This window comes from Sander vitreus, chromosome 23, assembly GCF_031162955.1.
Source record: "Sander vitreus isolate 19-12246 chromosome 23, sanVit1, whole genome shotgun sequence".
NCBI classification, from domain to species: Eukaryota; Metazoa; Chordata; class Actinopteri; order Perciformes; family Percidae; genus Sander; species Sander vitreus.
In genome coordinates this window covers 12,866,028-12,890,892 of record NC_135877.1, presented here as the reverse complement: position 1 = coordinate 12,890,892, position 24,865 = coordinate 12,866,028, and the positions used below count along the sequence as shown (strand labels likewise).

The 24,865-nt window shown below is 40.4% G+C and overlaps 1 protein-coding gene across 2 annotated transcripts; it reads right to left on the bottom strand.

The window, feature by feature from the left end:
* Positions 1 to 3,943: 3,943 nt before the first annotated feature.
* On the bottom strand, positions 3,944 to 22,405 carry LOC144512071 (proline-rich protein 5-like). 2 transcript variants are annotated; one of them, XM_078242630.1, is made up of 10 exons: positions 22,305 to 22,405; positions 15,471 to 15,559; positions 11,111 to 11,296; positions 10,322 to 10,402; positions 9,375 to 9,481; positions 8,764 to 8,855; positions 8,514 to 8,654; positions 5,608 to 5,752; positions 5,137 to 5,433; positions 3,944 to 4,894 (listed from the first exon to the last, which is right to left on the bottom strand). In XM_078242630.1, exons 2-10 carry the CDS (start codon positions 15,494 to 15,496, stop codon positions 4,518 to 4,520), a joined length of 1,452 nt encoding a protein of 483 aa, XP_078098756.1. In that variant the 5' UTR covers positions 15,497 to 15,559; positions 22,305 to 22,405; the 3' UTR covers positions 3,944 to 4,517. The 2 variants fall into 2 exon arrangements, with proteins under 2 accessions (XP_078098756.1, XP_078098755.1); XM_078242629.1 differs by lacking the exon at positions 22,305 to 22,405 and adding an exon at positions 18,280 to 18,563.
* Positions 22,406 to 24,865: the final 2,460 nt, after the last annotated feature.

Below are 24,865 nucleotides of genomic sequence, written 5' to 3'. Positions count from 1 at the left end.
CATTAAATGTCAGAAACAAATAGTCAAAGAATAGTCATAGTAAGGTTTTAAAAAAGCATAAAAATGTCATAGTACTATAGAATGTCATGCCATAAAAATCAAGTATATATCATAAAAGTCATGAAATGTCATAGTATAGTGTGCCATTAAAAAGTTTTTAAAAAGTCATAGTATGTCATAAATATGTCATTATAGTATGCCTTACATGTATAGTATAATATCCCATAAGAGGTCATAAAAATATGTCAAATGTCATTAGTTTGTCATAGAAAAAGTCATAAAAGTGCCATAGTATGCCATCAGAATGCCATAAAAACATAGTATAATATGCCATAAAATGTAAAAAAAGAAATCATAAATGTCATAGTATAGAATGCTATAAAAATATAATTGTATATTCAAATGCCATAATAGTGTCATAAAAAAAAAAAAATCATAAAATGCCAGAATGCCATCAAAATGCCATACAAATTAGTGTGTCAAATGTCGCAATGTCATAGAGTAGAGCCAAATCATCGACTATAGATCTATGGAAAAACGCAGCAGCACAAGTATCAGTCCTAATGACCTCAGAATCACAAGAATTAGAGGAGAGTGACTAAGCAAGGTGTGATTTCTGTTTTTGTTTTGTTTGTTTTTGTTTTCCTCGAGACCGCAGAGGGTGGGGGGTGGGAGAGGGTTTTTGTTCTTGTTCAATTGCGTTTGTCTGTTCTAAATATAAAAAAAAAAACAATACAAAATTGATCAAAAAATAAATGTAGTATATTATGTCATAAAATATAGTACAATAAGTCGTAAAAAGTCATAAGAAATGTCACAGCATAGTATGCCATAACAAGTCATAGTATGCCATGAAATTCTCATAATATAATGTCACAAAAACGGTCAAAAAAGTCATAGTATATTATGTCATAATATGTCAAATGTCATATAAATGACAGTCAATAATAATGTCATAGAATAGTATGCCATAAAAACGTTATAAAAGCCATATTATAGTATGTAAGAAAAAAAAGCAATAGCTAAAGTAGGCCTATGTATATATATATAAAAAAAAAAAAAAGAATCATAGTATGCCTTTAAAAAAAATCATTATACTATAAAGTCATAATGTGTGTAGTGGCTTCCTTCTAAAATCCAATAACCACGGTAGTAATCGGATAAATCTTATATAGAGGGTTTTCACGGCGCGTCATCAGACCCGAAGTCGCCATGTTGGAGGTACTCCGCATCAAAGCACAGGCACTGAAGTAGATCCCGAACGGCGTTAAGGAAAATGGTTAATTATTGCCGTGTTTTAGGTTGTACCAATAGGTCAGACCGAGAAAAACATTTGGAATATTATCGACTTCCAAAAGTTATTAAAAACCAGGGAGAGGAATGCTAGAAGTTATCAGAGGAAAGGAGGTGCTTGTGGTTGGCAAAACTCAACGAGGGAAAACTCTGTCTTGTTCGGTCTTTGAATTGAAAAAAAACAAAAAAATATTGAGAGTCACTTGGCTACACCTTGAGTATCACAATGATATCATACAGTTAAGGTTACGTTGATTAAAGACGTTATTGCATTACTTACTTTGGCCTTCACAACACAACGGTCGTTAATGACTTGGTACTGCGTCTCTCTCACCCATCCACACACCATCTGGTTATAAGCCTCCAAACATTTGTAGGATTTAAGGTCTTCCGCTGTGTATGGGGTCGGCGAGAAAACCAGGTAGTTGACTATATAGGCATATGCAACTGAAGGAAGAATCACCGGGTCTCCATGGATCCAAGAAGAGGGAGCCAACTTGTAGGGATCTGCACTGCCAGTAAACTGTAATTTCTCAAAATATCGCGCCTTTTTTGGGGTCCAAGTCTTTCCATGCCTTTGCATCTTGGACGCGTTTTGATGAGCTTTTCTGTTGTTTAGACAAAGTATTAAAGTATCCAAAGTGCACAATACTCCATTACTCCATTCAGTCGTTTACACCGAGTGCCTCCAATATGGCCGTGAATCCAGGTTACCACCCAGAACGTGACGTCGGTGAAAACCCTCTACGGGCATTCAATTGCAAAACAAACACTTTTTTCCAGTCCATCTCCCATAAATTAATGGATCAAAAGAAAAGCTAGTAGGCTAATTCCCACTTCAAATTATGAATGTGATTATCAATGCACAAAGGCAGAGTAAATAAGAAGCCTGAAAAAGTTAACGGGAAATCTTAAAAAAGTAGCATTCACACCTGCTCCGGTGATCGGCGTCCACGTAGCAGCACGTTGTTTCCCAGGGAAGTCCAGGAAAGCCTGCCGCTTCTTGAAACAACTGCGTCAAAACTTTTTATATGTAGTTTACTACTGTGCATGCGGATAGATAGAAACTGTTAAAAGTGTTTTAAATATCTTTTTTCTTTAGCACGCTCACTGCTCTTTTCTTTTCGCCTCCATACTGCCATCGTTAGCTCGGCCCCTCCCCCCGGCGGCGCACAGGTGTCTGTAACATAGACAGTATATAAGAATGGACCAACAGATCCCGTTGCTCTGGACGGAGACCAGTGAAGGCCATTAAAAGCACTTTTCTGGTGAGCGCTGAGCGTTACTGCGCAGCCTCCAACTGAGAGAAACGACGTAAATGTGACGTGAGCAACGTGTCTGAAAGTTGGATGTCTTCTAAACGCTTCAGATGTAAAGTTATTCGCTGTTAAAGTGACGTCAAAATGAATGGCAGTCAATGGAATGCTAACGTCGGGTGATCGCTTTGTAGCATCAAAATGGCGCCATAGGAGGTTCGAGCTCTGAAGCGAAGCTTACCCCCTTGGTCTGTAATTGCGCTCCTCTCTTTCCGGCCCTACCAAAGCGTCATTCTGCCCTTTCCCCACCTTTCTGCCACAAGGTGTTACTGCAGCATCTATTTGGATGCAAGGAAAAGATAATACACACTTTAAAATGGGAAAAGCACAACACAAGATGGCAGTGTCTGCAAGGTTTTCTCATTTTGCATTTAAAAATATGAACCTAAACCAAAATATTGACTGATATTACTGGTTTAAATCAAAGTTTGGGGATTTTATAACAAACGATGTGCTTATGCAGAGAAATACAATTGTTATGGTTTTCATCCAAAATGTTTAATAGTTCCTAGTATCTAAAATGATGAGGATGATGTCATTAGTAAGCAGTGATGAGAGGATTTTTTTTTTTTAGAATGAAATGGCACATTTGAGTATTTGCTAAGCCACATTGATCTCACTGATCAGAAACATTACATTGGCACACATCTTTTTTTAAAGGCTGCATTCATTCATAAGATTGTGGCCTGGGTGGAATTTTCTTCCAGATGTGTAAACAAGGAAAACTCAAATCAAAGCTAGTTTGTTCCTGTTTAGACAGACTTGGGAGCAAGAACATACTGCAGTTGCATGACACATGGCTTTCTGCTATTTTAAGTGGACACCAATACAGCGTGAGAAGAGCTGAGATAAGATGTTAGTCTCTGGTTAAACATTAGCAGTGGGAAGGGCCCTGCATGAAAATATCGTCTTTGATTAACATCTGAATAACTTTAAATAACCAAATTAAAACGGTCTCCTTGTCCCTCATAGAGGAATTTGTCAACACAATCAGTTCAGTTAGATTTTGATTCAAAACATTTTCATATGAAAAAGTCCCCTAATATTTACTTGAAGACACAGACTGAATCAGTGACTCACACACCCTCTGTCTGAGCTGACGCAGAGGGGACTTTCGGTGACAATTTGGATTTAACAGGAAGTGGCATGAAAAGGTCCAAGGTTTGAAAACAGTTGAATACAGCCAAAACAATGCTTGGAAGAAGGCTGTTATCCTCTTGGCAAGCTGCAAAGACTAATTCATCGTCATTTACAGTGTTTCATTATCAAAACTATCTTTCAAAAGGAAGAATCAATCAATTAATCTTAGAGTTAATGCAAGACAGAGTGCAAAATTGTAATTAACATTTTAATCATCAATTAATAAAATAAGGTGAAGTTCAACCAACAATATAGAATCATCATTGGTCAAACTGGAGTTTCTTTTATACTTGAAATGTTTAAATAAAAAAGTTTGAATTTGACCAGCAAAGCTATTCAATAGCCCTACTCCTGAAGAGATATTTACCATTGGTAAAACAATTTCATTTTTCAGCATGCGCACCTGCCCCTGGGATATGTTGTCATTACTGGCTCTATGTATTTTTCCAAGTTTTCATTCATAAGAGAAAATGGGACAATCTCCTCTGAGAGAGTAGAGGAGCGATTTATGTGATTAAAGCTTCCCAGAGAGGCCAGTGCTGATGTTTTCAGGTGTGGGCATATACTTTAAGAAAAGGCCAAATTGATATTTTTAACAGACAGCATGAGGTTAGACTTGTTTCTAGGGATGGGCGGCCACAGCTACTAAAAAATAACTTAGTCTGAAAGGATCCATGATGATCTAGAGTCTCAAACAGCAGGAAGTGTCACAGGGTGTAAGGAATATCGTCATGGTTTGCACACGTCCCCGCATCCGTGTGGATCTCCTTAGATGTGTGTATGCGTGTGTGTCACACCACACTCTGCCTGCTGTTGTCTCAGCTGTGGGTCTGACCCTCCAGAACAGCGTCGTGAGAAGTCCAGGAAGATGCCGTCGTGCTCCGGCTCTGAGTCCAAAAACTCCGAGACGCTGTCCATCATGACCTCCGGACTGGACGAAAGACTGGGACTGGAGCTTGTGTCTTGAGCCAGCACTGTAGAGGAAGCGGGGGAGTCAGACACTAGCGAGCCTGTGCAGTGTGTGTTGTGGCCTCGGGAAGGCTCCGGGAGGATGCAGGAGGAGTGATTCTGTGGCTGGAGAGGGTGGGGACCTGCAGGGCTATCAGCGACTCCGGGCCCAGGGTCCTGGCTGGAGTTCACAGTGTCTGTACAGAGGACAGCAGATGTTTAAGAGACACAAATTGATGATCAGACTGTGATGTTAAGACAACATATGGGTTTGCGTAATGTTCAGTAAAATGCAAAAGGTGTTTCTTGAAAAAAACTAAAACATTACGTTAAAAACATCATCTGAAACATTGATCCCTCCAGAAACAATTGCCTCTTGGAATCTTAAAATTTGATGTGGTCAATGATTTGTTGTATTTTTATTACCGCGTAGCCGTACCTGAAAGTGCAGCAGAGACTGTGGAAGCTGGAGAGTGGTTGGCGAGGCTGGATGTGCTGGTGTTGTTGGTGACAGTGGTGGTGGATTCATCCAAAGAGCTGCTCTCCTCCAAGCAGGAAGTCACCTCAGAGACGGAGTGTCGTCTGATACCTGTGCCACCTCCTGTGGAGTTGTCAACGTCATACTCCACCACAGGGGTCAGCATGGGAACGTTGTAGCTCTTAGAGCGTACCACTGGGTTCTTGGGGTTCGGCGAGCTGCTTGGTTTGGAGGACCAGGAGCGCTGCAAACGCTTTTCTGGAGAGAGAAAGAGAGAATTAGAAGTAGAGAAAGATTGCTTTAGAATTTTGATTACTTTATAATTGAAAACACACCACAGAGTACAAGAACAAGAAAACACAACCACTTCAAGAGATCATGGCATTTGTAACCTTTAATAAAAACATCCACTGTACATCATCATGCACATACCTAATAGGCAGGAAGAGCAGTGCGAATTGGAAGATCCATCTCTGGAATATAACCCATGAGTCCCGAGGTAGGGAGAGACCACCTTCTGGATGAGAGACTCCAGACGAAGGTAGTCGTCAGTTACACCTTTAGATTCATGGACTCCCTGCATCAGACACACACAAACACACACAAACACTAGTTAGCCAGTATGTGTGTTAGCCAGTAATTGCTACTTGTTTGCCAGTGGTAACGGAAACTTTAAAAGCTATGAAGAAAATACCAGGGGAGAGAGAACATTTTATCAAACACTCTGCCAGTTACTGTAAGTAGAATCAAAGATCTCTGAGAAGGTAGCTGAATTTTAATATTGTTTAAACATAATGGGGTGACAGTGGACAATAGGACCCGGCCGGAAGACAACATGAATAAATAAGCTGAGAATGTTGAGTGAATTGGGTCCAAATCTTAGACTTGTACAAACATGTATAAACATACCCAGATAAGAACAACATCAATAGCATTGCTCACTTTAGATAGAGAGAGACAGACAAAACAAATATAGGCAGAATTTCTGTGAGGACAGTGACCAATGGATGTCAAATTTAATAATGTAAACCACTGCAAAGATAATTCTTTGTGGATTCGTTACTACGAGGGACTACTTTCACGTTACATTGTAACTTGATTCATTGTTGATATAAAAAAATATTGATTAGAGTAGCTTTAAAAGGAGTGCGGGCCAGGTATGGGTCTCGGTTTTAGGTCAACATAGAACTCTACAAACTGGGAACATGAGTAAGAAAAGCTGCATCAGCAGTTCCTTAATAGGAATAAAGGAGGTGTTTGCTTGCAACCTTGCACGCATCCAGCTTCACCGTGCATCCACTCTGCATATGTGGAGCCCTCATTGCCCTGTTTATAGCAGATGGATCTTCTTGTTTTGTGCGGCCCAAGTGCTTGCATCTCCACTGTCGACAGGAAACACAGCCATTACAGCTTTGCTGCGAGGCTCAAACCCACTGTGCACTTGATGTGTTTTTAAGTAGATCCATGGCAAACAAATTACCTTCATAATCGATGGGAATCAATATGGTGCTGTTTTACGAACTCAGAGACATTAAGAATAACAAGCTTTTCGGTTTGAAAGGTTCAGGCTTTTTGTTTGCGTAAAACTAGGATTCAGTTTACATCGCCTCTACAATTTTGATAAACTTAAGACCTACTTTTTGTTTCACGCTGAGAGGTGTGAGCCCAGACTTTAATCCAAAGTCTTCAAATGACAAAAGGAGAGATCAATCGAGTTTCAGTACTCTGAATTATTGAGCATATGCATCAAAACCACAGCACAGAAAAAAGCCACATAAATAGACCAGACGTCAGCGAATTGGCGCCACAGAATGAAAAAGAAATTACTAACAGATGAAAGAAGTAGTCACAAAAAACAGCAAACATTCAGTGCTGAATTTTATCTCCCCTACGCTCAACCTCTTGTCTTAGCTGCCCTGCTTTCCTGTCTGTTTTTATATCTTCAGCTCTACCTGTTGATTCGTTGTGGGCAACAAAAAAACAGATCAATTAAAACAAGGAAATATATATATTCTGTTTTCTATTCTTGAGTCTTTTTTACCCTCTATACCTTCCTGCCCTGCTGCCTTGCCCGCCCTCTGTCAGAAGCAGCCGATTTGGGTCAATGAGTCACTACAACGATGTCGAAAGTAACCCACACAGGAACAGACGCAAAGTTCAAACTCCCAGACACACTTGAGAACACACTTAATCCGAAATTTACATGTCTAAATTCATAGCAATTACTATTGTTCTATGGCTTTTTTGCGTAAACTAAACCAGCATAATTGTGAATAGTATTGTAAACATTATATACAATACAAAAAAATTAAGATTAGAGAAAGGACCAAAAAAGAAACATAATATTGTGTAGCAGAATTTTGTTTCTTTCTATCGTTTCTTTAATCGTCTTGTAACCCGTCATGGGAGTCCTGACCACTGCCTTGATCCCCTCAGGAGAAGAAGCAAAATTATCAATGCATCCTTCAATAGTAAAATATGGATTTCATCGACAATGACTGATCAGCAGAAGACAAAAAAACTGGTGTGAATCTTGTGAAATGAGCAGCATCTTAATTTGGAAATCCAGTAAGTGTCTGAATCAAGAGTACAGCAACACCGCTGTTAAATGACAAGTAAACAACTCTCTTCCTGTTCCATGCGAAGTGAAGGTAATGGATAAATAACTACAAATAGCTGCACAATGGATGGATCAAATAAACCTAGTTCAGCCAAATAAATTAAAAATTGTTAAAAGTTTAAACTTAAAACTCTAAAGGTCAGACTTCTTACTTTCAGTTGCCTACTGTTACTCACTATAGTCTATTTTGAAATGTTTGTGAACTGAAGCCAATCATCCACAGGGGACACATCAATGTCTGTGCTCTTATCACTTAGCAGATAAGATGAACATTTCACATATTCCTTTGACCCTTTGCTTCAACAAGTTTTTGCTAATAAGTTCTGAAACACGGTCATCATAATTGACTTGGCTGTTTTTTTCCTTCTTTTTGTGAGGACATAAGGGTCTTAAAGGACACATGAATAATTTGCACAGACAAACATTGACACAGATACAGGCAGGGTGCAGAGGGTACTGAGTGGTCATGGGAAGACGACTGTGCTCTGTGTTCACACTGAGATTACTTCCTGTGAGATCCCTTTGCAAGAAAAAAAGTCAACAGATCTCTGTACCCTCTGATCCCCCATCTGTTGTCACTTACCCTCTTCCCTAACTCTACAACAGTCATGTCTGTGCAAGCAATGTGTTTAAGGGTGTGTGTGGAGATAGCGTGAGAGATTATAATACAAAGTGTGTGAAAAGGAAAGGAAAATATAAAGAAAGTGTTTGTGTGTACCTGTAGAATTAGCAGCATCTGTATGATAGAAGGGGGAACTCTGGCTCGGGGTCGAGACAGAGCCTCGTCCAGTTTCAGGTTGAGGGTGATGATGTTCCTGAAGTGGAGGAGAGCCAACTGACGCACTGATGGCTCCTTACCCTGAAGGGACACACACACACACACAGTTTTGTAAGGGGAATATAAGCATGTGAGTGTGTGTATGGCTGTGTGTGTGTGTGTGTGTGTGTGTGTGTGTGTGTGTGTGTACCTGTACAGGATAGAAGATGGCCTGCAGCATGGACAGAACATCACAGAAGAAGAAGTCCCATGTGTCAGCCAGGGAGTCCAGCAACTTCTGACCTATAACACACAAGCATGAAGACAAACAACCAGTCACCACAACGTCAAAGAAATTACAGCAACAAAACTGTCTGGCACACTCAACAAAAGATAATGTCCTACAATATTTTGGGAAAATCTCGGCATCATGTTATCAGAGAACGTTGTGTGGTTTGTTCTCATTGCTCTCATGCAGAGGTTGTTGGTGTTCTTATTTCCATGCAAATCTCGCATGTCTGAAACATGACAGAGCATGTAATTGTAAAGTAAAGATTCTGATGCTTTCTAGCCCTGAGAATGACTAGATATTCTTGAAGCTTCTCTCTCTCTCTCTCTCTCACACACACTGTAGTACAGTACAGTACAGTACTGAGTCACTGTATTTCAGCGCAGTGATTTGTCTTAATTTCTCACTTGACTGGATGTTGTGTAATTGACGTAAAGCATCACTTCCTGTTTGGTTGCTGTGATGACAGCACTGACAATCTATTGCAGTCAGAGTGTGTGTGTGTGTGTGTGTGTGCGCGTGCGCGCGCTTACCTTCATAGAAGCGGATCTTGTCTCTCAGTATCACCATGCCTTTAGTGAGCAGCTGGTTCTGAAGGTACTCAGTGAAGAAGGAGCCCAGCTCTGTCTTCAGCAGCTGCCTGCAAATAAAATATGAGTGCGTATAAGTGCATAGTGTATGCGGACACACCATCAGTAATACCTCCTAAACATGAACCAAAACTAATTAGTTCTTGTTCACTGGGGAGCTACAGTGTTTAAACAGCAGCAGACTCAGGAAATGAGAAAAGATGTTCACACTGAAAACAAAAGGTTATTATTATGGCAACATCCGGACATTTCAACAACAGGATTTTACATTTTAACTGTTAGCATGGGTAGAGATTAGGTATTAAAGGAAGAGAAAATGTGACCTTTAATCTTTATCTAATCGTTGTCACGACTACTGATGTGTTTCTACAATGTAATGTTCACATTGTTTAATTACATAGATACAACAGCTCGAGTAAGTGTTAGGGTACAGTATAGGTACAGTATTTATGTATGTGTGCAGTGTAATATTTACGGTACATGACTGGAGTCAGTTGAGCCCTGTCTCAACTGCCCTCAGCCATACTGTAATTAAACCCACAGCAGTGACCCCTCCGTAACCTCGACCTGTCATTTAACTTGAAGGTGTTTCTGATTCAGTGGACATTAGGCAGCCGAGAGCCGCAGGAGAAAAAAAGAGCAGTAGAGAGTGATGCAACAACAAAAATCTGTTACAAGCCATGTGTTATTGTGTCAGTAAAGACTAAATTTAGCATGCTGAAGCTGCCTTTGTGTGTGGGAAATTACAGTAAAAGACAGAGTAAAACACTATAATTTTGTCAAATTTCTTCCTAAAATAGAAACCATCTCAAGCTCAACATGCTTGTGTGAAAGTCAGCGAGGGAGTCAGAAAAACAGAAAAATAAAACACAAAGAGACATTAAGCTAACCTGACACCTTCATTCAAAGCGTAGAGTTCATTTTCCCCCAGATCCTTCCTCTGGAAAACTGATATCACTGCATTGTGGATGCTGAGAAGAAACACACACAGAAGCATTTAATGGACACATATTCACAAAGACTGACATGTAGAACAATAGAATAATATTCAATTAATCAACAATATGCATGATCATTACATGACTAGTTGCTGCATGAGGCACCAATTCACACAAAAAAGAAAATAGTTTTATGATTTCCATTCTTTAAAACTGAGATACAGTATAGATTTACAGAGCCCCTAAGGAGAAAAAAAAGAAACGGTCAGGAGGTGGCATGAACTTGTTTCACTGTAGGTTCCAGTCCAGCTCATGCTGTTCATGCAGAACTCCCCCTCCAACCCTCCGGCAAGCGCTCCTGTTTTCCACTCTCTGCTGTCTAGTGTCAAACAAAGCTGAAACACCATAAAAATAACCAGAGAGAAGAGAGAGAGGGGGAACCAAAGAAGAAAAGGCTATATGAGGCAGAATCTGAATGAGATGAAAAGAGGAGTGAGAGGTGGATGGAGATAAAGAGAGATAGATGATGGCCCCTTAGGGAAGAGAGAAAGAAAGAGTTGATGCTTATGAGCAATGCACGTGTGTTTGTGTGTAAAAAAAAAAAAAAAGGCACACACACAAATACATGTCCGTGTGTGTAAACATACAGGCGTGGCAGCTTGAGTGAAAAAAATACATATATTCACATTCATTCAAATATGACAAGTAAATCAACACGGCTCAAACTTTAGACACACTAACCTGTTCCAGGTGGCGTTGGTCCCGGCCCTCCTCTGCTGGGTCCCTCTGTCCCTGCTGCACTCCTCAGCCAGTCCTCCAGTTGTTCCTCCCTTATCCCCTCCTCCTCCTCCTTGGGATTTTGCCTGCGAGAGGTCGGTCAGACTGGAGGACGAGTTGCTGGCCAACCTCAGCTTGCTGTGGAGACTTCTTGAAAATCCAAAAGACAGAAGGAGAGAGATAATTATAAGCAGGAACAGCAGTCCATTGTGGTACTGGATGATACTGGTGGAGCCAAGTCCACTTTCCAATAGAGCTGCAAAGATTAATTGAATAATCGATAAGTTGTCAACTATTAAATTAATCACCAACTGTTTTGATAAGTGATTAATCACTTTTAGTCATTTTTTATGAAAAGAACTTCTCTGATTCCAGCTTCTTAAATGTGAATATTTTCTAGTTTCTTCACTTCTGTGACAGTAAAGTGAATATCTTTGAGTTGCGGACAAAAGAAGACATGTAAGGATGTCATCTTGGGCTTTGGGAAACACTGATCAACATTTTAAACATTTTTCTGACATTGTATAGACCAAACAACTAATTGATTAATCTAGATATAATCGACAGATTAATCGAACATGAAAATTATCATTAGTTGCAGCCCTACTTTCCACATATGCTAGTGGAACCCAGTTAAAGTACATAAAGCATTAAAGTCATACAAAGACAATAATGTTTTCAATTCCTCAAAAGCTGAATGTACAGTAGATTTCCAAATCTATTAAAATCTGTCTATGCTACTGGATGTCAACAATCAAGGCACCATACTAATCAGATAAAGATGAGTAAAAACTCAAAATCAGCAGGAAATCCAAAGAGAAAATGTTTGACGTACTACTGCTGAGCAAAAAAAACTTTAATTCTTCCTGATTTTAATGGCTGACAACTACAGCTTTCATTGATGAGTGATTATATTTTATTAGCCATCTGTGTTTACACAAGCTTATGCACTATACTGCTTTGGAAACATACAGTAGAGAGACAAGTGGGTACAGGGAGAGTGACTGGGAGAAGAACAGGTTCAGACAACCTGAAGGAGGAACATTTAAATAGAGAAATGGAGAGAGGAGGAAAAAGTAAGGCAAAAAGATGAGGGGATATATATATATATATATATATATATATATATATATATATATATATATATATATATATATATATATATATGAGAGAGAGAGAGAGAGAGAGTTGGTGTGTGTGTGTGTGTGCGTACTTGTATGTGACTGTTGAGATTTAGACTTTAACAATGAGGACATACAGTATTTGGAAAGGGGAAAATGAGGACATTTAGGCGTGTGCTCACTTCTTCAAATGGCTGGTAAGGTAAGAATTGTTGGGTTTTAGGGATAGTTTATAGTTTCAGATATAGGTTGTGGTTAGTAATGTACTTGTAAAGCCCCTGACACACTAACCCGACAGCTGACCGTTGGCAGAAAAGGCCTGATCAGTCGGCTCCCCGAGGTCCAAAAAGTGCCACAGAACACACCAAAGCGACGCCGACTCCATAACAGCAGGCGGCGCTAAACTGTATTGTCGCCCAAAAAATGAAAACCGGCAGCTGATTGGACGAACGCGTCACGTGGGTCTGGCTGCTCCCGGATTTTTCAACGGGGCATAATGGCGGCTCATTCAGAATACGATTTCATATTTTTCGAAGATAGTTCACCGAAACGTGTTTCTGAAAACATTTTAAGCGAGAAATAGGCCATGCAGTTGCTGAATCTGTCTTCATTTCAGATCGACAAAGACAAAGATTTTGTGAGGCTTAGTCACGCTCATCCCGCTCGTCATTTCCGGGTTAGCACTCCACCAATCAGATTGGTCATGGAGTCCGACTGCCCGCCCTCCGACGCAACAAGTCAGGTCGGCCAAAATGAAGGCTGACAGCTCCTCAGACGGATGACGGCACGGAACACACCGAACAGACTTGAGTCACTGATCTCGTCAGACTGTCCGACGCCCAATTATCGGGTTGGTGTGTCACTGCCTTTATGGTTAAGATTAGCAGTGAAAGAATGTCAATAAGGGCCCTAAAAAGTACAAAAGAAGAGGAACAAAAATACAAAAATGTGATTTGAAAGCTGAAACTCAGGAGACAGAAAATGAAACTAGTGTAAAACTGGTAAATAGGTCAGGTACAGTTAATGAAAAAAAGTTCTCTCCTACAGGTATGTGCAGCATATGTGTGTATGTATATTTGTATTATGCATGTACTGTATATATGCATGCAAGTATACACGCATGGCAAACTCCAGTTCTACATATATTACTGCTGCATTGTCTCTACTGTCCATCAAATGAAAAAGACTTTCACATTTATTCAAACAACTAAACACACACACACACACACACACACACACACACACACACACACACACACACACACACACACACACACGTATGTGTATGTACTTACTCCAGTAACTGAAAAGATACCACATATCCCCACTCCATAAGTGTGTGTCCCACTGAACAGAATGAGAAGCAGATGAAAGAAAGGATGAAGATGGTGGAGGAGAAAAAGTGTCTCTGTCCTTATTGGGCTCTCTCACTCTTTCACGTCCTTTTTTGTCCTTTTTCTCTTTTGTTTTATTTCTCTCCCTTTCACTTCTCCCTTCTTCTTCTACCTTAACGGTTTCTTCTCTATCCTCTTCTCTCTTTCTCCCTTTGCCAGTCTGTGCCAGTCGGTGACCGTGTGACCCTGTAAGCTTTTGTGCCAGGCGAACAAAGAAACCCTTTGAGGTTCAAGAGCTGCCAAGAGGGTGGGGAAAGATTTAAAGGTGACACATTTCACTTCCTCCACCTATTTTTCTGTCTGCGTAGGGCCCAGGACAAATAGAAGTTGTATTCAAGCTATTATCACATGTGGGTCCAATTAACTGATCATTGTACAATATATCTTTATTCATCACACTGATCCATGCCCAACGAACTTTGTTCACATATTTGAAATGAAAAAGAATTGAATTTTTTTGGACACAAAAAGCAGAAGAAAGAGAAAAAGAAGGGGCTAAAATGAAAGGTAGAAAGTGGAAAAGAGACAAACAGAGAATGGAATGGAAAATCAGAAGCATGAAAAAGAATATCTGGCATGCAGGGAAGGAAGAGAAGTGTGTGTGTGTGTGTGTGTGTGTGTGTGTGTGTGTGTGTGTGTGTGTGTGTGTGTTTTAGTTCTCTCTGTCAACCTGGATCGTAGTTCAACTCCACATAAATAGGTCAGTGCGAGAAACAGGAGCCCTAGGCACACACACACACACACACACACACACACACACAGCTTGCGTCAAAGTGAGGATGAATTTCCAAATCCTCTCAGAAAAGGTGCAATGTTGTGCACTTAATCAACCCACTCAGTCTAATGTTTTCTTCTGAAGAATGGAGGATGCAGAGAATTAAAAGAAAAGATGCAGAAGATACAGAGAGACTAAAAAAAAAGAAGAAAAAAAGCACACTGCTGATGAAAAAAAAGGGACAGATTTCTACATTTATGTAATTTAAAGAACGCTGATGTAAACCGGAAGTTAGATACTTTTTGGTTTTTGGCTCTGAAACAGGAAGAGTTGTGAGAGAAAACGCTGCGGTCTAATTACTAAACAAAGGAGGATAAGGGGGATGTTTGCATGAATGAAAGAATGAATGAGGTCATTCAGGAATGTGGGAGTGTGTGTGTGTGTGTGTGTGTGTGTGTGTGTGTGTGTGTGTGTGTGTTTCACTTTCATCTACCTTTGATGGGGTACAAAGAGAGAAAAAGGAAAAGAAAAAGTATTGGAGCTGCAGTGAAACTCTGAATGAAACCTGCTGGCTGTTCTCTCTGTCAACCTGGATCGTAGTTCAACTCCACATAAATAGGTCAGTGCGAGAAACAGGAGCCCTAGGCACACACACACACACACACACACACACACACACAGCTTGCGTCAAAGTGAGGATGAATTTCCAAATCCTCTCAGAAAAGGTGCAATGTTGTGCACTTAATCAACCCACTCAGTCTAATGTTTTCTTCTGAAGAATGGAGGATGCAGAGAATTAAAAGAAAAGATGCAGAAGATACAGAGAGACTAAAAAAAAAGAAGAAAAAAAGCACACTGCTGATGAAAAAAAAGGGACAGATTTCTACATTTATGTAATTTAAAGAACGCTGATGTAAACCGGAAGTTAGATACTTTTTGGTTTTTGGCTCTGAAACAGGAAGAGTTGTGAGAGAAAACGCTGCGGTCTAATTACTAAACAAAGGAGGATAAGGGGGATGTTTGCATGAATGAAAGAATGAATGAGGTCATTCAGGAATGTGGGAGTGTGTGTGTGTGTGTGTGTGTGTTCCTACCTCCTCAACGAGCCCTCTCGTTCCATGTTAGCCTTGGCAGACAGCTGTGACCTCGAACCGCCCTACAACCACTAACGACGAATCAGCATCTGAAAAAGGAAACAAGCTGAATTAGTGGTAGAGAACATCATCTGACTTCAAACAAAATTACCTGAACCTTTGTTTTTGTTTTTGTTGAGTTGATTTTGTGGTTTGAAACCCAAGTGAATTGGCCTTCTTCCCAGTACATGTTTTGACATGTCACAGCAGGTAAAGAACAGGTGTAAACAATAAAAATTAATAATGGTTGAATTTGATTCAGCTGCTTTAGTTTCAGGCTCATTGTCTCACTGTTATGGCTTACTGGGGCACTTGAATAGAGCAGAGACATTGTTAATGTTATTAGTGACACCTGTGCTTTTCCTACCATGACAAGTCAATATGTCTACTGTAAAAAAAAATATTACATGTTTGAAAATGTCTAACTTTGGCGACTTCCAGTGAAAGTATCAACAAAGCACTGGGACAAAGAGAAATGCACCTATACCTCCACAGATCTGACCTAGGGAGGCTGAATAGGCTGAAAGCAACACATATACTGCACCAATTGTCACTGAGATCTGAGTCTAATTTTGCTATGAACAAAACCATATGCCTTCACTTTGATGTGAAAGATACTTTAACTGCACAAAAGAGTTTTAAAGACAATCAGACAATTTATAGCATTCTCCCTGTTGGTAAAATATGAGATGCTGGGATGTCCTAGTGGTTTAGAAAGTGCCATACTGTATATAAACCAGTCTGTTGTTGCATGTCATACCTCTCTCTCTCTCTGTATATCGACTGCCATTTTAAAAAAAGACAAAATGCCCCCAAAATACTAAATATATAAAACATTTGAGAAGATGCATTGTGCTCTGTACCTGTTGCAGTAGACAGGTGTCTCTACTCACTGTCGTGCTAACAAGACACCATATTCTAATTAAATTACAGTAATGTGGTTGAGAAAGACATTTGATCCTACCACAAACTTAAAAACCCCTACTCACTCACTCACTCACTCACACACACACACACACACACACACACACACACACACACACACACACACACACACACACACACACACACACAGATAGAGTGACACACATATCAGTCAGGCTTGTAGTACAGGGCCAAACAGGGTAAAGGTGAGACTTTCACCTGACCTGTATCACTGTCTTAACCAAAACAACATTTCTGCTTTTTATTTTCTTTGCTCCACAGCCTTGCAATGGCATTGATACAATCTGCAAACATTAAAGTGTCAGTGAATTATTTACAGTTCCAGCGATGTTTTTAGAGTTTCATCACTCTTGCATTGTTAAAACCTTTTTATTTTCAAATGTACTGTGGGTGGGGTTGAGATACTGATGAAGTTGAGGTCATGATCAGGGTAATCACAGTCTGTTTAGATGAAAACTATAATGCATTTGTCTGCTTGGGTAGTAATGACTCTCCAGTGGTTCAGGCTTTACTTCCTGGTCGTATTTGTCGCTATGCAATATAAACCATGACCTTCTGTTGCCTGGTAGCTACAGTTATACGTGGTTATAACAATTACCTAGTCAAACTATATATATATATATATATATCCTTTTTATATTTTATTTTATATTTATAATTTATCCGTGAGACACATTTGTCTTGACCAGTGTGCTCACTTGATCAGGATTCTGCAGAAGCTTATTCTGCTTATTTGAGACCAGAAAGGCACCACTTTCAAGAAATATGTGGTGTTTGTGGATGGTAAAAAAAGTACATGATATCATAGCCATTTGTGTAGATAGATCACCTTTGGCTCTGCAGAGGGCAATGTCTTTGGATTGAATTGACACACACGCCATGGCTTATTCCTGGTGCTGCATGTCCTGCTGCCTGTCTCTGACTAACTCTTTCTTAAGCCACCCTTTAGTGTGGTTTAATTGGCTCTTAGACTGTAGTTTCATGGATTGTGGTTATGGGAGCTTGAGAGTGTTTCTCATACAGCTTCTGGCTAGTTTTCATGAGCAGTCCAGGGAATGAAATCAGCGAGCTCCCACTCATTTAGAATCCTGACTTCTCCGAGTGTAAAGCCCCCCCCACACACACACCCCCTCTCAGCAGCAGACAGTTTACATTATAAGTAGATATCAGTGCCTCCTCTGCTAAAAAATAACAACCATAATCTGCTCAACACACACACACACACACACACACACACACACACACACACACACACACACACACACACACACACCACACCACACCACACCACACAGGCAGCAGGACAGGGAAATTACCACCATGCACCAGACAAGTGCTAAAGTAAGTAAGTTGTCTGTGTCTTGCAGCAGGTTTGTCTGCTCTACCAGCCTCTGGCAGAAAACCAAACCACAAGTTGGAAGTCCTGCTGTGCAAATCATTGGTGTCTGTCTGTTTTTCAGAGCTATCCTACCCAGTCCTCCTGTGTGCTTCTTGGCTACCTGTGGGCAACCAGTGTACAATACAACACTTTCAAACTATGCAATGCACAGAAATCCTGGAGTGTAGTGCATGAAGAGAGCCATAATAACACTATATAGGAGGAGAGGAAATTCTTCATAGGACAAATCATAATCCCATATGGAGTAAAAATGGAAGATGTTACTTTTAGGAATCTAAGGCAAAAATAAGACATTATGTTATGGTAATAGCTTAAAGTGTTGATATGTATTCTTCCATCAGTAGCCTATAAAACTGACGAGAGGACAGTTGCTTTTCTCAAGTTTGGACCGAGTTGTTAGATTTTCATACAGTATATGCTACTCACTTTTTCAGAAGTCTTCCTCGCCCCCTTTAATAGCAAGTGTTCTCTATGTTTAAATCCCGCAACAACAGCCACAAATAACTCCTGTATTCATGTGAAGGCTGGAGGTCTACACGGTTGTAAACAGTCCACAGTCGCAGCTCTTTAGCGCAGATAACAGCGCGCGAGGGCTGCGCACGTTCTGCTGAAAAGATCCGATATGCGGATCTGGACCCTCGTGAGCTGCGAGCTGTCAGCGCGGCTTTCAGGACTCTCCGCGAGCGTCAGAGAGACAGAGAGATAGAGGAAGTGAGAAACGTAAAGCGAGAGAGAGAGAGAGAGAGAGAGAGAGAGAGAGAGAGAGTGTGTGTGTGTGTTTCCCTTAATGCTGTGTGTGTGTGTGTGTGTGTGTGTGTGTGTGTGTGTGTGTGGTTGTTTTATGGTCCTGAGACCTTTTAAGATACAATCTGCCCTTAGTAGACTTTGCTCTTATAAACCTGTTCCTTATTACAGACATTGTAGTGTGTGTGCATGTGTGGGCTTGGTGTGTGGTGTACTATCAGTAATTGCATATGCAGTCTGCAGGTTTGAGTGCAGTTTGTCTGATGTGACACAGTGAGCTCTGTAGTTAACCTAGTGATCTGTACATTAGCGCACACACACACACACACACACACACACACACACACACACACACACACACACACACACACTCCACAGTAAAAGCACTCAGTGTAATGTCCAGTGTTTTGCTGTTGTATTGGTTTGGCTATGACTTATTTCACTATGAATTAAACATGATGGGAGTCCAATCTGCTGACAACAAAGACTCCCAATGTCTTTAAACCTGCTGACAAAGCGCCCTCTAATCTGCACTAACAAGTCACGTCCAGGCTGGAGTTTGACTTGAGGAGGAGACTTTCTTTCTAGCTAGTCTTTTTAGCCATGGGAGGGGCCATGGTTCAGTACCTGCCATAAACCCAGCTGGACATCATGTGTGCCTTCTCTTTGTTCATATATCAGTACAATAACATTACATTTTACTTAGTAAAATAGCATTTAGTTAGTGGCTATTTTAGTGTAGAAGTAGTATACTTCTACAAACTGTAGAAGTAGTATACATGTAGAAGTAGTATACATTTTAATTTGAGGACCATCACCCTGCCAAAACCTCTTGCTACCTCTTTTCCACCCCATGCAAAGTTTTCTAGATCTGCCTCTGAAAGTAGCACAAAGCGGAAATACTCAAGTTCAAATAGCCTATCTTAAAATTAAATTTCAGAACTTGTGTAGTTGAATATGAACTATAAAGTAGCAGAGTGTCAAAGCCTTAAGAAAACGTAAAGCGAGAGAGAGAGAGAGAGAGAGATTGTGTGTGTGTGTTTCCCTTAATGTTGTGTGTGTGTGTGTGTGTGTGTGTGTGTGTGTGTGTGTGTGTGTGTGTGTGTGCGTTCGCGCGTGCACGCGCAGGAAGCAGCTTTGTGTGCAGGGGTCGTGGGTGAGAGATGTAGTCTATGGTGTTAGTGGTTTAGTGTGTGTTTGTGTGGAGTGTTACATTATTATATTATTATAATACACAGTACATAATACAACAATTTAAAAAATAGATAAACAGCAAAAAAGAAAGAAAGAAATGCTGATGTTCTTTTTTCTTAAGGCTTTGACACTCTGCTACTTTATAGTTCATATTCAACTACACAAGTTCTGAAATTTAATTTTAAGATAGGCTATTTGAACTTGAGTATTTCCGCTTTGTGCTACTTTCAGAGGCAGATCTAGAAAACTTTGCATGGGGTGGAAAAGAGGTAGCAAGAGGTTTTGGCAGGGTGATGGTCCTCAAATTAAAATGTACACTACTTCTACATGTATACTACTTCTACAGTTTGTAGAAGTATACTACTTCTACACTAAAATAGCCACTAACTAAATGCTATTTTACTAAGTAAAATGTAATGTTATTGTACTGATATATGAACAAAGAGAAGGCACACATGATGTCCAGCTGGGTTTATGGCAGGTACTGAACCATGGCCCCTCCCATGGCTAAAAAGACTAGCTAGAAAGAAAGTCTCCTCCTCAAGTCAAACTCCAGCCTGGACGTGACTTGTTAGTGCAGATTAGAGGGCGCTTTGTCAGCAGGTTTAAAGACATTGGGAGTCTTTGTTGTCAGCAGATTGGACTCCCATCATGTTTAATTCATAGTGAAATAAGTCATAGCCAAACCAATACAACAGCAAAACACTGGACATTACACTGAGTGATTTTACTGTGGAGTGTGTGTGTGTGTGTGTGTGTGTGTGTGTGCACACGCGCGTGCGTGCGTTTGTGTTTTCACTTGTGATCACAGTATCTAATGTACAGATCACTAGGTTAACTACAGAGCTCACTGTGTCACATCAGACAAACTGCACTCAAACCTGCAGACTGCATATGCAATTACTGATAGTACACCACACACCAAGCCCACACATGCACACACACTACAATGTCTGTAATAAGGAACAGGTTTATAATAGCAAAGTCTACTAAGGGCAGATTGTATCTTAAAAGGTCTCAGGACCATAAAACAACCACACACACACACACACACACACACACACACACACACACACTATGTTTCACTATGTTTGTGGGGACCCGTCATTGATATAATGCATTCCCTAGCCCCTTACCCTAACCTTAACCATCACAACTAAATGCCTAACTGTAACCCTTACCCTAACCATAACCTAATTCTAACCCCTAGTTTTAACCCTCAAACAACCCTTTAAAGTTGTGGGGTCCAGCATTTTGGCCCCACAAAGCTGTCCGGACCCCGCAAGTATACTGTATTCCTGGTTTTTTCGACCCCACGAAAAAAACAAGAACAAGTTAAACTAGTTAAACAAGAACACACACACACACACACACACACACACACCTGTAAAAATACAGCTTGCCCAGAGTTTACTAATCACGTGTTACTAAGAGCTCATCATGCTCACTGTATTTTAGGGTGTATAGATGCTGTAGACATGCTCCCAAAAAACACAATCACATACTTAATACAGACTGGCACACAACACAAGTTTCTAGACTCTGCTTGTGATCACAGTATCTAATGTACAGATCACTAGGTTAACTACAGAGCTCACTGTGTCACATCAGACAAACTGCACTCAAACCTGCAGACTGCATATGCAATTACTGATAGTACACCACACACCAAGCCCACACATGCACACACACTACAATGTCTGTAATAAGGAACAGGTTTATAATAGCAAAGTCTACTAAGGGCAGATTGTATCTTAAAAGGTCTCAGGACCATAAAACAACCACACACACACACACACACACACACACACACACACACACACACTATGTTTCACTATGTTTGTGGGGACCCGTCATTGATATAATGCATTCCCTAGCCCCTTACCCTAACCTTAACCATCACAACTAAATGCCTAACTGTAACCCTTACCCTAACCCTAATCATAACCTAATTCTAACCCCTAGTTTTAACCCTCAAACAACCCTTTAAAGTTGTGGGGTCCAGCATTTTGGCCCCACAAAGCTGTCCGGACCCCGCAAGTATACTGTATTCCTGGTTTTTTCGACCCCACGAAAAAACAAGAACAAGTTAAACTAGTTAAACAAGAACACACACACACACACACACACACACACACCTGTAAAAATACAGCTTGCCCAGAGTTTACTAATCACGTGTTACTAAGAGCTCATCATGCTCACTGTATTTTAGGGTGTATAGATGCTGTAGACATGCTCCCAAAAACACAATCACATACTTAATACAGACTGGCACACAACACAAGTTTCTAGACTCTGATGTGTGTGTGTGTGTGTGTGTGTGTGTGTGTGTGTGTGTGTGTGTGTGTGTGTGTGTGCGCGCGTGCGTGTGTGTGTGTTTGATCCAGCACATTTGACCACCAAAAATCTGAGTCACCATCTCAGAGTCATTTAGAAAAATAGAAAATAACAAAGTTGTTCCTTAAATCACCACCAGTGCTGCTGATGAACCACTGAGCAAAGTCAGTACTGACCTTTATTTACTGTACCCGGATCACAAGTCAACGTAAGTGTTCCACTCCATTAGCATCCTGCGCCACACTGGTCACACTGGTTGCAGTCCAGGTGCAGTTACAGGTTACATGCTTCATTCAAGGGTAGCTGAAGTTAGTGGGAAAGCAAAGAATATATTAACGAGTGGACGTAAAAAAGAGGGCAGTAAATGAGTAATGTGAGTTTTTCTTGCAGCGAATGTTAGTTTAGGGACATTCTCTCACGCTTGTGACTTGCAGAGAATGTGTTTGGATAATGTGTACCTGTGTATGCAAGTGTGTATCTTGCTATCAGGAGATATCAGTTCCAAAACTGAAAAAGACTGTTTGTTTAAATTCTGGTGCTCATTTATTTCTGCAGTAGATTGGCAGCAACATGTTAATGGCTGCCAATTTTCACTTTTACAGCACACTTTGAAGTTGATTAAATGAAGAGGCTGCAGGTTCAAGAACCACAAAGCACACTGTGACGAGTGTACATGATAATATGCGATGCATGCCATTTATTTCCTTAAAACAAAAGCTTTTTCAGTGTAATATCGTTATATAATCAATATGGGGGTTTGAGGTCACTCAGATTCAAATCTTGTGTGAAACCTGTAAACTCATATCAGGATAAGTTGCGCTCAGTCTCCCTGTTTTTTCTTTTCATTAATTTCCTCTCCGACACACACAAACACACATACACCTCTCACTCTCTAAAAACTTTAGTTTCAGTTTATTTCTTATGGTGAGAGCTTCCCTTTCCTGGTTACCGTTGCCATGGCAAATGGATAACAAATTGTAAAATAGTTCCCTCGGTTAGAAACAGGAGAAAACTGCATTTCTGTAGTTTTACAATGTTTTGCAAGTGAAATTCTAATTCATCCCATTCCATACTTTGTTTTGGCCCACTGAAAATTTTTGGATTTTCTTTTATCACATGTATACCCAAACTCACTTCTCTATATGAAATCAAATTTATATTGAAGACATTCAAGTACCTGATGCTCTGACTTACATTTTGTGACAGCAGGTAGAGGTGCCGTGCCTTGCTCAAGGGCACTTTGACAGGACAAAGTGTCTATTAAAGTCTATTAAAACACACACACAAACTCACATTAGGCTGGCACAAACAAACGCACACAGTCAAGACCTCATGTGGACAGGAAAAGCACTTAGGTGGACACACACTTTTACCAAAAATGTAATGTAATGAAATACACATGTATGCAGACAAATGCACACACACTTTGTCCGCAGACAAACTGGTGTATGATTTAAAACTCGGTGCCATGTTAATCTGGGCTGTGTAAACAGACGAGAGGAGAAAGGTTGCCCTCATGCCAAAGGAAACAGCAGCAGGAACCTGTAATGGCTCCGCTCAGGAGCCCACATCGGCCAGCGCAAACCTGCAGCCTCCGCTTACACAGCTACAGTACATGATAACACTAAACATGGCAAGGTTGCAACATCTAATTGCATAGGGGAGGGATATATGTTCCCTTAAAATTAACATTCAGCTCATTATTTTTTCTTTTCTGTGTTTATGTCAGAGCCGAACTAAAATGATCTTACACCATTTTAACCAAATATTTTTTTACAGTAAAATGCACTTAATCTTTTTATCTCCTCCTTTGTGATTATAGCCAACTACATAGAAACCACTGAGCAAATTCAGCACTGACCTTTATTTACCCGGATCACAAGTCAACATAAGTGTTCCACTCCAGTAGCATCCTGGGCCACACTGGTCACAGTCCAGCTGCAGTTAAAGGTTACATGCTTCATTCAGGGGTAGCTGAAGGTAGTGGGAAAGAAAAGAATATATTAATGAGTAATTAAATGAGAAAAAGAAAAAAGAGGGGATGACGCATCTATGTTAAAGAACAAAACTCGTCTTAATGTTCAAAAGTCAAAATCATCATGTGTAGGACTTTTTTTTATGTTAAAAGATATAAAAATCATATACGATTCCCATAATTTTTGTAGAATATATTGTATAGAGCCCACTGATTCATTATTAGCTGGATATTGGATTTTTGCTATCAGATGATCACTTTAAAGCCACAACTATACAGACATTTGATTCTAAATCCCAAGGGTGTGTTGGCTGGGACAAGAAAAAAATGCAATGTTTAGTAAACAGTGTTTAGTGTGTATACTTGAATACACGATACATCCATCCATCTTCATCCGCTTATCCGGGGTTGGGTCGCGGGGGTAGCAGCTCCAGCAGGGGACCCCAAACTTCCCTTTCCCGAGCCACATTAACCAGCTCCGACTGGGGGATCCCGAGGCGTTCCCAGGCCAGGTTGGAGATATAATCCCTCCACCTAGTCCTGGGTCTCCCCCGAGGCCTCCTCCCAGCTGGACGTGCCTGGAACACCTCCCTAGGAATCCCGAGGAATATACGATACATGCATAATGCAAATATACACACATACTTACGGAGAGAACTCTTTTTCATTAACTGTACCTGATATGTTTTGCAATTTTACACTGGTTTTTATCTTCTGTCTCCTGAGTTTCAGCTTTCAAATCACATTTTTTCCTCTTCTGTA

Coding starts and splice junctions, on each gene's coding strand:
- LOC144512071 (XM_078242630.1), bottom strand. CDS start 15,496: ATGGAACGAGAGGGCTCGTTGAGGAG. Junction 11,297..15,470: donor CGAGAGGGCTCGTTGAGGAG/GTAGGAACACAC, acceptor TGGATTTTCAAG/AAGTCTCCACAGCAAGCTGA. Junction 5,753..8,513: donor AGATGCTGCTAATTCTACAG/GTACACACAAAC, acceptor TGTCTGATGCAG/GGAGTCCATGAATCTAAAGG.